We start from the raw sequence: 14443 nt of genomic DNA on the forward strand, positions 1-14443 counted from the left end.
GTCATCTGAGGTCACCGACCGTGACCCCTCCGTTTCCAGATGCGATCGTTTCTCTGCGGTGAACCTGGCACCCAGGCAAGGGTGGACACACACCAGGTTCCCGCCGATCGTGCCTTTCCACCCTGTGCGTCTATGGCCCGGTACTTCCCACCGACTTGTGAGAGATGCACCGCTTCCAGGGTCTTGTTACCTCGGGTGTCGTGTGTGTGTCCTGCCTTAGCGAACCTGTTCCTTTTTATCCCCCTGCTGGGGTATCGCCTGTCCATCACTTCAAACAGTTCAGGGTTCAAAGGGGGAGCCGATCTTGACAGCTCTCCTTCCGTTACTCTCTCCCGTCCCTTCATTAACATCTCCAAATGCTGCTCCATTGTTTTCCTTATCTCTCTCTGTCTTCTGAAGACAGGTGGCAGACCAACTGTTGATCCCACTGGTGCCAGCACAGGACAGCTACATCTTAATCTATGTGTATTCTCGTCACATGTACTGCTGCCACTAAGTTAACAAATTTCACAACATATGCCAGTGATACTAAACCTGATTCTGATAATTCTGATGATAGTCATTTTTATTGGCATATCATCATTCATTGGATTTAAGAAAACAAAGTGTGTGGTTAAAGAACGTTGTGTTGAAACTTGCAACTTGTGAGATGGTGCCCCCTGTACTTGCATCAAGTGTGATGTATATTTTGGTTATTGAAAATAGCTGACATCGGTTGATAGCTTGGGGCTATGTCAGTTTTGCCTCGTCATCTCCCAGCCTGGAATACCATGCTTCACTCTTCTCTTGCAGATGGAGGAGCGGAAGCTGTTGGTGTTGTTCGGTAGCCAGACTGGCACGGCACAGGATGTGGCCGAGCGGATTGGCAGAGAAGGAGTACGTCGCCATTTTGTATGCCGGGTTTTGCCTTTGGATAGTTACACAATAGTAAGTACCAGTGAGTGGTGACCGTACTGACCTTGACTTCAAGTGATATAAAATTTGTGTTTTCTTTTTCTGCTGTTACTGCTAAGTGCTAACAGTGGCATGGTTTATCAGAGGCATACTTCCTCAAAAAATAAATCTGCCTCTGTTGTGTGTGAAATACTTTGGGACCTTGGGGATGTAGGCACAGCAACAAAGAATGCATCTTGCCACCTAAATTAGTCCCAAGAGTGTTACTGTTGGACTGTAGCCTTTTTTGTAACATAGGAAGCACAGTGTTCACACGGTACATAATACATAGCAAAACCCCACACGCAGCAATGAGCTAATAAAAAAGATAGTAATCAAAAATGAAAAAAACATAATTTAAACAACGCAAAACTAACCAGGATCAGGCTGCATCTGTGGAGAGAGAAATAGAGTTAATATTTTAGAATATTGACCTCATCTTAACAGTCGGATTTGTCCTTTTGCTTGTGTGACGTCAAGTGTTGGATTTACCCCAGTTAAGTATTGGGAATTTGGAAGCCATTGAATTTGTTTCCTGCTAGAAGTTCCATTGCCAGCTCATTGGCTTCATCCCTCTCCCTCTCCCTCTCCTGAAGTAGTTCACGTTTGCCCTTTTTCTAGGCTTCTAACTACATATCCACACCATCGTTAAGCCCTCCAGCTTTCATCTCTGTAAATATTTCCTAACTCTCTGCCTTTGTCTCAGGTGAATTTCTGCTGAAATGCACAACAAAATTTCTGTTATTTTCAGATGCTCTATAAAAACAGAAATTGCCTAAGACATATCCCACATAAAGCAGTATCTTTGTGGGTCAGTGACCTTAAGCGTTATCTCTATTTCTATATACAACCTATCCTCGTTATATGTGGGGGATACGTTCCTCGAAGTTGACGCATAATGTGAAATTGCATCATGTGAATAATTATTTAAATGGAGAAAATAGAGATGTGTTCCAGGGGGCTTCCTAAATATGTTTTATCTGTAATTTATTCACATTTTCATACCAATATGACACAAAAGCAGTACTACAAGACAGCATTTGTATTATATTTCATCAATTTAAGGTAATATTCAATGTAATAAGTCACAAAGTTAACATCCGAGGGTGTACAGTACTCACCAACAATGGCGGGTGTGTTCGCCAGGATCATACCAAGCACAGCAAGGGGTGAAGGAAGACTCACAGAACTCTTAGAACTGCCGGCAGCAGAAGATTACACCGATTTAAATAAAGTGGTGAGGGTTGTTTGCTTGGCAGCATTTTGTTTTTCAGCATAAATTTGCTTGTAGGGAAGAAGGGTTGACGGCAGGGAACGACTGAAGTGCTGACTCCGTTCTAAACTTGGGTCCATGTCCATCGCCATTTGTGCCAAGTGTTCCGACTTCCACCATTCCCTCACCGTTGGTAAACTCCTGGGATTTTCAAAATCATCTGTTGCTTGCAGCATCTGAGAGATAGTTCGCCGTAAAAAAAAATACTTTCGCCTTGAATGTGGATTACACCTTGGTCGAGTGGTTGAATCAGCGATGTTGTGTTAGGCGGCAGGAAACGCACTATTATGTTAGGATGCATACTGTCTAAATGTTTAGGATGGGCTGGCGCATTGTCAAGCAACAAAAGAACTTTAAAGGCAAGATTCTGTTTCGGGCAGTAGCGTCCCAGACCTGTGTTACCTTCAGCTGATGCCGCACTGTTTATAATTTCCAACTTTTTTTCAAGTGTTAAAGCAGTTCTCTGCCACTCGGCTGACAGCCCAAGACATGACATCGGACGCTTAGGAGGCATAGTTAAATATTTCAAGCACAAAATCACTGCACCATAAGTAAAACCATTGGAAGTTTAAGATTGCGCATCCACACCTTGCCAAAACCAATGCAAGAATGGTGGGAGAGAGATTGTGAAGTGCACGCACCTGACTTGTGTTGGCAGGAAAGCAGTGCTCCTCGCATAACTGTGAATCCACATAGTCTGAAGACACATATAAGGAGGATAGGGTGTATCCAGCAGTTTTCAATTCCCAGTGCCTGCACTTCATTTGCTTCTCTCTCACTATTCCGTAACTATCCTGCCATCTTCCAGCCCTTGTCAGTTCCACTTCGCTAAATCTTCAACACACACACGCTGCTGGAGAAACTCAGCAGTTTTCAATTCCTAGCCCTTGTCACTTCTACTTCACTATATCGTCAACAACAACACATTGCTGGACAAACTCAGCAGGTCCAGCAGCATCTCTGGGAAGGAAGAAAGGTTGATCCCTGAGTTCTTCCAGCAGACTGTATGATGCTTCAGATTTGAACACCTGCAGTTTCTTGTGTATCACCAAATGTTCTGTTGTGCCCTAGCACACTAATTGCCATTCATCAGCCCAACGCTTTCTGACCAATTTTATCATAACCTACGGCAGTGGTTGTAATTTAAAATTCTCGGTTTAGCCCTACATTTTTTCTCATCTTCTGCTTGAACCCTGCGTTTCTGGCTTCGTGTGCCTCACCATTGACAGCCTTTCCTTCCGCTGCTTGAGCCCAAACCTCTAGCACTCTCTAAATCCTTTCCTTGCTACTTCTCTCTCCGGCTGTATGTAATCCCTGATTCAATTACCTTGATCAAGTTTCTTGCCACTTAAATAAAGTTACCAGTGTATCTCAGTATCATATATATCCTGCTGCTGTCTGTAAGGAGTTTGTGTGTTCTGTCCATTTCCATGTGAGCTTCCTGCAGGTGTTGCACTTTCCTCACACATCCCAAAGACATACAGGTTAGTAGGTTAATTGGATGTATGGATGTGCTGTATTTGGGTGATGCTGGCTTGCTGGGCCAGTAGGACCCGTTACAGTGCTGTAGTCCTAAATAAGTGAATAAAATTTAATAGAAATTTCTGATCCTGCGTCTGGGAGTGCCTGTGAAAGAGTTAAGGGCACTTGATATAAAAATTATTATCATTGTTTTCAACAATATTTTAAATGTAGTAGACAAGGATCGAGGTACAGGTTCACAGAGCTCTCCTGTGTTACAGTAGATGAAAATGAATTGCTTTGCATGTTAGAAACTCTCCTGCTATGCTGTACCTTTTATGCTGATATTCTGACAGCGCTTTTCTCTACCCTCTCAGGCTGACCTGATCCAGGAGCCTCTGGTGGTGTTTGTGTGTTCCACCACAGGCCAGGGTGAACCTCCAGACAATATGAAGGTAAAGTATCATTTGCTAAAGTCTCCTCATGCCGATATGCTGCCCCTGTTTTCTTTGGGGTCTGGGAAGCGGATCTCTACGAACATAAAAGTGCAGATTTTATTAAAATCCTGCTAATGAAGAATTTACAGCACTGAAAGTTACTTCATTGTTTGGATAAAGTGAAACATGAATAATTTTTGCACAGTGCAGAATGTGAATGGTCTAGCAGGAAGTGTTCTGTAGTTAGACTGGTCTCCTGATGCAATCTGATACAAGTGCAGTATAGTGAATTGGGTTACAGAGCTGCACAGTACTTTATCACAGTGAGAGAGAGGGACAAAATCATTCATATCAGCACAAGTGCAGTGAGGAACCTGAGTTAAGTGTAACAGCAGTGGTCTATTTTTCCAGGCCTCTGTGAACAAGCAAAGAAGCTAAGTGATTTTTGTACCACTGCTTGTTTGACCAAGTTCTCCTCTGAGAGAAAGAGTTTTTGCCTGTTCTTTCTGCCTTTAGTCTTTCCTCAGCTGATGTTGGCATGTTATCCACTGTTGAGCAAAGGTCCTGCTCACTCTGCTACGCCCTATAGTGCCCCCACTTCTATTCTGGTTCCCCATCTGACCTCTCATGGCTCTCTCACCCCCATCTGACCTTTCTTGGCTTTGCCCTAATCTCCTGAACCCTTATCCCCCAAGCCTCTTTTGCCTTTATTCCCTCAAACCCCTTTTGACCTTATTCCCGCAAACCCCTCTTGCCCTTATTCGCTCAAACTCCTCTTGCCCTTATTCCCTCAAACCCCTCTTGCCCTTATTCCCCCAAACCCCTCTTGCCCTTATTCCCTCAAACCCCTCTTGCCCTTATTCCCTCAAACCCCTCTTGCCCTTATTCCCTCAAACCCTTCTTGCCCTTATTCCCTCAAACCCCTCTTGCCCTTATTCCCTCAAACCTGTCAAGCTTCTACCTACAGCTGTCAGCCTCATGGTGGTAAGACAGCAGCAACGAAGTATTTTCTCGTTGGTGGACAACCAGACTGTCAGTGTCAAAGGTTCCTCGTTGATCATGCACTCTAACCATTTTTTCTGCATCCCCACATTCTTCCCTACAACGTTCATGTACACAGAGTCTGTATAATTATAGTTAAATAGTTCTGTCTAAGTGCTTCCTCAAGCTCTCCCTTCCCTGATAAACGCTGACTCTCATTTTGCCTGTAGAAATTCTGGCGGTTTATCTTCCGACGGAATCTTCCTGCTGCCTCTCTCTCCATGGTGAATAGTGCTGTCCTTGGTCTTGGAGATTCTTCCTACCCCAAGTAAGTGGAGTAATGAATCTGCAAACAGAGGGTTTAATCAGTGGTTGTTTCCATGGATCATGATGATGAGTGAGCTAGAGATTTTATAATGTTGTTTAATATTTATCCTTGCAGCATATTGAATGTTATCAAAAATACTGTTGCTCAGTGTTCAGTGATCAATAATGCACTAGTGGCAGCACGTCTAAACAATTGTTTTATGTGCTCTGTGAATATGGCGTGCACACACCCTGACCCCCTCCACCCTACCCCCTGGCTCCATGTGGTTGTGTCAAACAGTGATTCAGGCCTGCTTTGATGTAACTTGCGCACAGCTTACTGGCTCTGCAGTAGCTGCTGACGTGGTGTGCCTTAACCAGATTGCTGAGGTGCGGTTTAGCATTCATTAAAGGTTGGAAGGTGGGGAGTGCAAGACTTGCAACATCTTCAAGCTGGACTCTCCTTTAAGTTATTCAATGTTTTTTTTCTTTTGTGCTCCTACCTTTAGAAGGCATACGATGCATTGGCCTTCATCAATCGTGGGATTGAGTTTAAGAGCCGAGGGGTAATGTTGCAGCTATGTAGGACCCTGGTCAGACCCCACTTGGAGTACAGTGCTCATTTCTGATCGCCTCACTATAGGTTGGACTGGAAACCATAGAAAGGGTGCAGAGGAGGTTTACAACGATGTTGCCTGGATTGGGGAGCATGCCTTATGAGAATAGGTTGAGTGAACTCGGCCTTTTCTCCTTGGAGCGATGGAGGATGAGAGGTGACTTGATAGAGGTGAACAAGATAATGAGAGGCATTGATTGTGTGGATAGTCAGAGGCTTTTCCCCAGGACTGAAGTGGCTAGCACGAGAGGGCATAGCTTTAAGGTGCTTGGAAGTAGGTACAGAGGATATGTCAGGTAAGTTTTTTACGCAGAGAGTGGTGAGTGCATGGAATGGGCTGCCAGCGGTGGTGGTAGAGGTGGATATGATAGGGTCTTTTAAGAGACTCCTGGATGGCTGCATGGAGCTTAGAAAAATAGAGGGCTATGGGTAAAGCCTAGGTAGTTCTAAGGTAAGGACATGTTCAGCACAACTTTGTGGGCTGAAGGGCCTGTATTGTGCTGTAGGTTTTCTACGTTACTCTGTTTTGATCATCTGACTGACTGCCCACAAATGTAATGAAAGATCATCAACCTATGTGAGAATCTATAAATTAGAAGCATTTAATTAATCTGATCTGATTGTAATCTGAACACTGCCTTCTCATACCCCTGATAACCTTTGCCTAATAAGTATCCACCTTAAAAATATTCAAAGATTTCGCTTTCATTGCTTTTTCAAGAAACGGTCTAAAGATTTGTGACTCACCAAGGAGAAAATTCTCCTCCACTGTTCTAAATGTACGACCGTTTGTTGTTACATCAGAATCCACTGACTTGTGTGACTGTAGCTCCAACAATTTGCTCAGGAACATTGTGATTGCAATTTTCCCCAGTTCCACCCTCCCAGCTCCCAATTTACTGCAATTTTTGGGGTATTACTTGTATCCCGTATAGTGAAGACTGTTGCAATACACTTAGTTTTTGGCCCATTTTATCTTATTCTCCCATCGGTTGCCAGTCTTCATATTTTCCAGTTTGGGACACCAGCTCTTGATTTAATATCCAATCTAAAAACTGTATGGGCCAATGATGTTCTCCCACAGTTAAACGTTGGATTATCAGCCTGGATTACACATTCATGACACGGTCTGATCATAAGCAATCTCATCCACTGCATAGACACCACTTCTCTCAGAGAATCAGAATCAGGTTTAATATCACCGGAATATGTTGCGAAATTTGTTGTCTTTGCGGCTGCAGTACAATGCAATACATAATAGAAAAAAACATGAATTACAGTTTTAAAAAAAATATAAAATAGTTTATATAGGTAATGCTAAACTAAAAAATAGTGAACTGCTGATACTCTCTTTCCTTGAGGGTGGTGGAGGCTAGATCATTAGAGGTATTTAAGGTAGAGGTTTATAAATATTTAAAAGTTTGAGGAATTGAAGTTTATCAGAACTGACGCAGAAGAGGAGACATAGAACACCCGTGGTAATATAGAAATGGATAATCTTGAGGGGCTGAGTGGCCTACTCTGATTTTCTTGTGTTTATTGAAGAGTACTGAAACTAGTCCAATCTACTCCTTGCAAATGATCTAATCTTGCGAACTCTAGTAGTTGCTTTCTTCTTAAGCCAAATCAAGCTGATACATTCAACTTGGATGTGTGGATAGAACTGGAGTCTGTGTGTAGTAGTCAATATGCAGATACAACTGTGAGTATGCGTGCAGCATTTAACATAAGAGAATCTTGAGTGAAAGAGATTTATCAGCTTTGTTTGATCATTCCTGATTGATCCAAAATTATTCAGATAAAATGTGGATAGATTCAGTTTGGAACTTAAAAATAAAAAGCAGAAAATGCTGAAAATACTCAGCTAGTCAGACCTCATCTGTGGGAAGAGAAATGGAATGAATGTGTTCAGTTAGGGACTGTGGATATGAATACATTTAAATGGCGAGTTTCCAAAATGAAGGCTTTTTGTTTTCATGTTCTTTCTAATTAAAGGTTCAACTTTATTGCCAAGAAGCTGAGTAAGCGTTTGATGCAATTAGGATCCAATAAACTACTACCAGTGGGATTGGGTGATGACCAACATGATCTGGGGTAAGAGAACTCTCTGTAATTCTCTTGAAAATTTCTCTTGAATGCTTTGGTTGATTAACAGAACCATACAATATTAATGTACATAAAAAAGGTAGCTTTTGACTTCAAGCTTGTGTTGTTTCTCAAACTGACTCAACGCTGATCCACTTCTGCTAAGCCCTGATACTATTCCTTATAGTTCTGTTAGAAGGTAACTGTTTTTATGAGTGTAACTAATGATGCTTGCGTGGTTTAAAACCTGTGAGCTTAACAATAACTGTGTTCAGTACTGGCCTTCCTGTTGCAATTGCCTCACCAGTGATCACAGGCAAACTTTGCTTTAACGCGGTTGATAGTCATGTTTTATAACACTTCCTTGTGGCTTTTTGAGGGGTCTTTTACTCTGAGGACAATTTTTGTCTGGATGTGGAATGCAAGCACAGCTGTCTACGTACAATATGGAAACTGGAGTTCTGTAAATGTCAAGCTACTTTTAGGGTAGAAAAGGTGCAATACCAGAGCTAGCTTGGTTCTTCAGAAATGTAGAACTTGTCAACAGTTTTTATTTCTGCAGGAATCCTTCTGCAGTGTTGTCTATATCATACAGATATACCACTGATCTCAAAACAAAGAATGTGTAGGTTATTGACAAATAACAAAGTTAATATACTATATCCCATCTTCCCCATATTTGATCTTGGACCTCCTAGCTAATGATATCACACTTCATCTGACCTTTAGCCTATAATCTACACTCATATTTCACACCCTTGGCCAAGTTTGCTGCGGGTTAATCTCAAAGCAGCCATTATTACATGTGAATTTTCTGAAATTTTTACTCTGGTCACAAAATATTTATATTGCAGCTACTTGCTGACTGCGGATTTCAGCTGCCACACATTATTGTCTATGTATTTTGTGTTTTCTGATGGAATCATCACATCATCTGCCACTAACATATAAAGTAGTTTTCTTCTGAGTGATGCTTCAGAACTAATGTAAATGCTCTTTCCCGTCCAGACCAGATGCTGTAATTGATCCATGGCTAAAAGAATTCTGGGAACACGCTTTAAGAATCTATCCTCTTCCGCCAGGGTTAACCATGCTTGGTGATGATGTCATGTAAGTACAGAACAGCAAGCAACTCGGGAGGGAGGCATGTGCCCTATTTTTAGGTTTCTCTGTTGCAAAGTAAAATTGGTTCCTAATGGAGGAGTGAATGATTGGACCAAGAATCAAGCACTGTGCAAGATGGATTGTGATTATGTAGAACTAGCCATTATTGCCCTGTAGATGTGGGTAAAGGAGACCTTGACATCTGCTGCACATCTGATCTGTTGGACAGTAAGCACTGGTTCTGGCATGGTGGTTTATCTTGCACTATGTTGGACACCAAGGGATGCTTCAAAAACACCTCCTGTGGATTCTCAGATTTTTACCATCATGGCTTGGGATAATGGATTTGTGGGAGCTGTCGTTCATCTTTTCAATCAAATTCATTTTGATTCAGACGTGCAAGGTGATACATTTGGTAGGAGAAAAAAATCTGAGTTCTCTGGTTAGCAAGAGTGTGAATAGGGTCTCCCTTAACTTAATCTTCATCTCCACTAAGAAGTGTGAGAAATTCATGGTCTTTGGCATTGGAATTTAGCCTGCTGTTTCCTCCTTTCCCTTGATCCACCTTGTTTTAGCTCAGGACCCTATTCTCACCCAGCAATGACAATTCAAGTTCCTTTCTTGGTTCCAATATGTAAGCTGATTCTGTTAATGGTTCTCTATCTCACTCTACTTTGTGCCTGCCATCACTACCAGTTTCTAATATACCTTTCACCTCTCAATCCTTGCAAATTGCTGCTCCATCACCAGTCCAAAAACATTGCAGATGGTCAAGTTTCCCCAGATCCATGCTTATCTTCGTCAGAATGTTGAATCCCTCCAATTAGGTTTCTAACTCTCTACAGTCCTGAAACTTCTCCTGTCGTTCTTAGCAGTCTGTTTGAATAGGATTAAGGGAATCTAACTCTCCTTGTCATAGAACCATAGAAACCATAGAAACTACAGCACAGAAACAGGCCTTTTGGCCCTTCTTGGCTTTGCTGAACCATTTTCTGCCTAGTCCCACTGACCTGTACACGGACCATATCCCTCCATATACCTCCCATCCATGTATCTGTCCAATTTATTCTTAAATGTTAAAAAAGAACCCGCATTTACCACCTCGTATCGCAGCTCATTCCATACTCCCACCACTCTCTGTGTGAAGAAGCCCCCCCTAATGTTCCCTTTAAACTTTTCCCCCTCACCCTTAACCCACGTCCTCTGGTTTTTTTCTCCCCTTGCCTCAGTGGAAAAAGCCTGCTTGCATTCACTCTATCTATACCCATCATAATTTTATATACCTCTATCAAATCTCCCCTCATTCTTCTACGCTCCAGGGAATAAAGTCCTAACCTATTCAACCTTCTCTGTAACTGAGTCTCTCAAGTCCTGGCAACATCCTTGTAAACCTTCTCTGCACTCTTTCAACCTTATTTATATCCTTCCTGTAATTTGGTGACCAAAACTGAACACAATACTCCAGATTCGGCCTCACCAATGCCTTATACAACCTCAACATAACATTCCAGCTCTTATACTCAATACTTTGATTAATAAAGGCCAATGTACCAAAAGCTCTCTTTACGACCCTAGCTACCTGTGACGCCACTTTTAGGGAATTTTGTATCTGTATTCCCAGATCCCTCTGTTCCACTGCACTCCTCAGTGCCTTACCATTAACCCTGTATGTTCTACCTTGGTTTGTCCTTCCAACGTGCAATACCTCACACTTGTCTGTATTAAACTCCATCTGCGATTTTTCAGCCCATTTTTCCAGCTGGTCCAAGTCCCTCTGCAGGCTCTGAAAACCTTCCTTACTGTCTACTACACCTCCAATCTTTGTATCATCAGCAAATTTGCTGATCCAATTTACCACATTATCATCCAGATCATTGATATAGATGACAAATAACAATGGACCCAGCACTGATCCCTGTGGCACACCACTAGTCACAGGCCTCCACTCGGAGAAGCAATTCTCTACTACCACTCTTTGGCTTCTTCCATTGAGCCAATGTCTAATCCAATTTACCACCTCTCCATGTATACCTAGCGATTGAATTTTCCTAACTAATCTCCCATGCGGGACCTTGTGAAAGGCCTTACTGAAGTCCATGTAGACAATATCCACTGCCTTCCCTTCATCCACTTTCCTGGTAACCTCCTTGAAAAACTCCAATAGATTGGTCAAACATGACCTACCACGCACAAAGCCATGTTGACTCTCCCTAATAAGTGCCTGTCTATCCAAATGCTTGTAGATTCTGTCTCTTAGTACTCCCTCCAATAACTTGCCTACTACCGACATTAAACTTACTGGCCTATAATTTCCCGGATTACTTTTCAATCCTTTCTTAAACAACGGAACAACATGAGCCACTCTCCAATCCTTCGGCACCTCACCTGTAGACAGCGACGTTTTAAATATTTCTGCCAGGGCCCCTGCAATTTCAACACTGGTCTCCTTCAAGGTCCGAGGGAACACCCTGTCAGGTCCCGGGGATTTATCCATTTTAATTTTCCTCAAGACAGCAAGCACCTCCTCCTTTTCAATCTGTACAGTTTCCATGATCTCACTATTTGTTTCCCTTAATTCCATAGACTTCATGCCAGTTTCCTTAGTAAATACAGACGCCAAAAACCTATTTAAGATCTCCCCCATTTCCTTTGGTTCCGCACATAGCCGACCATTCTGATCTTCAAGAGGACCAATTTTATCCCTTACAATCCTTTTGCTCTTAATATACTTGTAAAAGCTCTTTGGATTATCCTTCACTTTGATTGCCAAGGCAACCTCATGTCTTCTTTTAGCCCTCCTGATTTCTTTCTTAAGTATTTTCTTGTACTTCTTATACTCTTCAAGCACCTTATTTATTCCCTGCTTCCTATACATGTCATGCAACTCCCTCTTCTTCTTTATCAGAGTTGCAATATCCCTTGAGAACCAAGGTTCCTTATTCCTATTCACTTTGCCTTTAATCCTGACAGGAACATACAAATTCTGCACTCTCAAAATTTCTCCTTTGAAGGCTTCCCACCTACCGATCACATCCTTGCCAGAGAACAACCTGTCCCAATCCACACTTTTTAGATCCTTTCTCATTTCTTCAAACTTGGCCTTCTTCCAGTTAAGAACCTTAACCCTAGGACCAGATCTATCCTTGTCCATGATCAAGTTGAAACTAATGGTGTTATGATCACTGGAACCAAAGTGCTCCCCTACACAGACTTCTGTCACTTGTCCTAACTCGTTTCCTAACAGGAGATCCAATATTGCATCCTCTGTATTTGGTCCCTCTATATATTGATTTAGAAAACTTTCCTAAACACATTTTACAAACTCTAAACCATCTAGACCCCTAACAGTATGGGAGTCCCAATCAATATATGGAAAATTAAAATCCCCTACCACCACAACTTTATGTTTCCTGCAGTTGCCTGCTATCTCTCTGCAGGTTTGCACTTCCAATTCTCGTTGACTATTGGGTGGCCTGCAATACAATCCCACTAATGTGGCCATACCTTTCCTGTTTCTCAGCTCCACCCATAAGGACTCAGTAGACAAGCCCTCTAATCTGTCCAGCCTGAGCACTGCTGTAATATTTTCCCTAACGAGCAATGCTACTCCCCCACTTTCATTCCTCTGCCTCGATCACATCTCAAACATCGGAACCCTGGAATATTAAGCTGCCAGTCCTGCCCTTCCTGTAGCCAAGTTTCACTAATTGCTATAACGTCATAATTCCACGTGTCAATCCACGCCCTCAACTCATCCGCCTTCCCCGCAATACTCCTAGCATTGAAATATATACACCTCAGAAGATTTTTACCACCACTCACAACCTTTCTATTAGCGGATTTGCTTGAACTTTTAACATCATTTATTTTCACCCCAGCCACACTGTCAGCTCTGGCACTCTGGTTCCCATCCCCCTGCAAATCTAGTTTAAAGCCTCCCCAATAGCATTAACAAACCTCCCTGAAAGGATATTGGTCCCCCTGTAGTTCAAGTGTAACCCGCCTCTCTTGTACAGGTCCCACCTGCCCCAGAAGAGGTCCCAATTATCCTGAAATCTGAAACCCTGCCCCCTACACCAGTTCCTCAGCCACTTGTTCATCCTCCAGAGCATCCTATTCCTACCCTCACTGGCATGTAGCACAGGTAGCAATCCTGAGATTACCACCCTCGAGGTCCTGCTTTTCAACTTCCTACCAAGCTCCCTATACTCACTCTCCAGGACCTCCTCACTCTTCCTTGCTATGTCATTGGTACCGATGAGTATCACAACATCTGGCTGGTCACCCTCCCACTTCAGAATGTCATGCAATCGATCAGAGACATCCTTGACCCTGGCACCCGGGAGGCAACAAACCATCCTGGATTCTCTGTCATGACCACAGAACCTCCTATCTGCACCTCTAACTATTGAGTCCCCTATCACTACGGCTCTCCTCTTTTCCCCCCTCCCTTCTGCACTGCAGAGCCAGACTCAGTGCCAGAGATCCGGCTACTGCAGCTTGTCCCAGGTAAGTCACCCCCCCCCCCCCCCAACAGTATCCAATGCGGTATACTTGTTGTTGAGGGGAATGGCCACAGGGGAACCCTGCTCTGCCTGCCCTTTCCTCTTCCCTCGCCTGACAGTGACCCAATTTCCTGTCCTCTGCTCCTTTGGCGTAACTACCTCCCTTTAGCTACTATCTATAATCTCCTCATTCTCCGGAATGATCCGCAGGTCATCCAGCTCCTGCTCCAGTTCCCTAACGCGGTTTGTTAGGAGCTGCAGCTGGATGCACTTCTTGCAGGTGTCGTTGTCAGGGACACCGGAGGGCTCCCTGACTTCCCACATCCTGCAAGAGGAGCATTCCAACATCCTGCCTGGCATTCTCTCTACGCTAGACAATCTGAATAAAAAACTTACCGGAACCTACCCTGGCCTCTGCCTGTTCTTACCGAAGCCTGTTGAGCCAAAGCCGTCCCACTCTGACTCAGTCCACTCCGACGATGGCCACTGTATATGGTGATCTGCTTTTAAACCTTGGCGCGCTACATCACACGCCTGCGCAGTGCAGACCCTTCTCCCCGAGCAGTGTTTAAGAAAAAAATGACTTTTTCTACCCGAATTCTTCCACTCCCTTCTTCAGCTGCTTGCTTCGACTGAAACAAGAACCGTTGAAATTTTCTCTTTTAAACCTTGGCGCGCTACGTCACGTGCCTGCGCAGTGCAGACCCTTCTCCCCGAGCAGTGTTTAAGAAAAAAAAAATGA

General features: G+C 43.3%; 1 protein-coding gene across 7 annotated transcripts in view; it reads left to right on the forward strand.

The window, feature by feature from the left end:
* The window catches only part of ndor1 (NADPH dependent diflavin oxidoreductase 1), a 66082-nt gene that overhangs the window by 7981 nt on the left and 43658 nt on the right, over nucleotides 1–14443 (forward strand). For all 7 annotated transcript variants that reach the window (XR_011882855.1, XM_072240575.1, XM_072240573.1 and 4 more), the window contains 5 exons: nucleotides 793–927; nucleotides 4045–4122; nucleotides 5316–5413; nucleotides 8003–8101; nucleotides 9101–9202. Coding sequence is in view for 6 of the 7 variants with exons in the window: in XM_072240575.1 (XP_072096676.1) it covers nucleotides 793–927; nucleotides 4045–4122; nucleotides 5316–5413; nucleotides 8003–8101; nucleotides 9101–9202 (512 nt within the window). In the remaining variant the exon portion in view is untranslated. The remainder of the gene's footprint in view (nucleotides 1–792; nucleotides 928–4044; nucleotides 4123–5315; nucleotides 5414–8002; nucleotides 8102–9100; nucleotides 9203–14443) is intronic.

This window comes from Mobula birostris, chromosome 22 (assembly GCF_030028105.1).
Source record: "Mobula birostris isolate sMobBir1 chromosome 22, sMobBir1.hap1, whole genome shotgun sequence".
In the NCBI taxonomy this organism is placed as follows: domain Eukaryota; kingdom Metazoa; phylum Chordata; class Chondrichthyes; order Myliobatiformes; family Myliobatidae; genus Mobula; species Mobula birostris.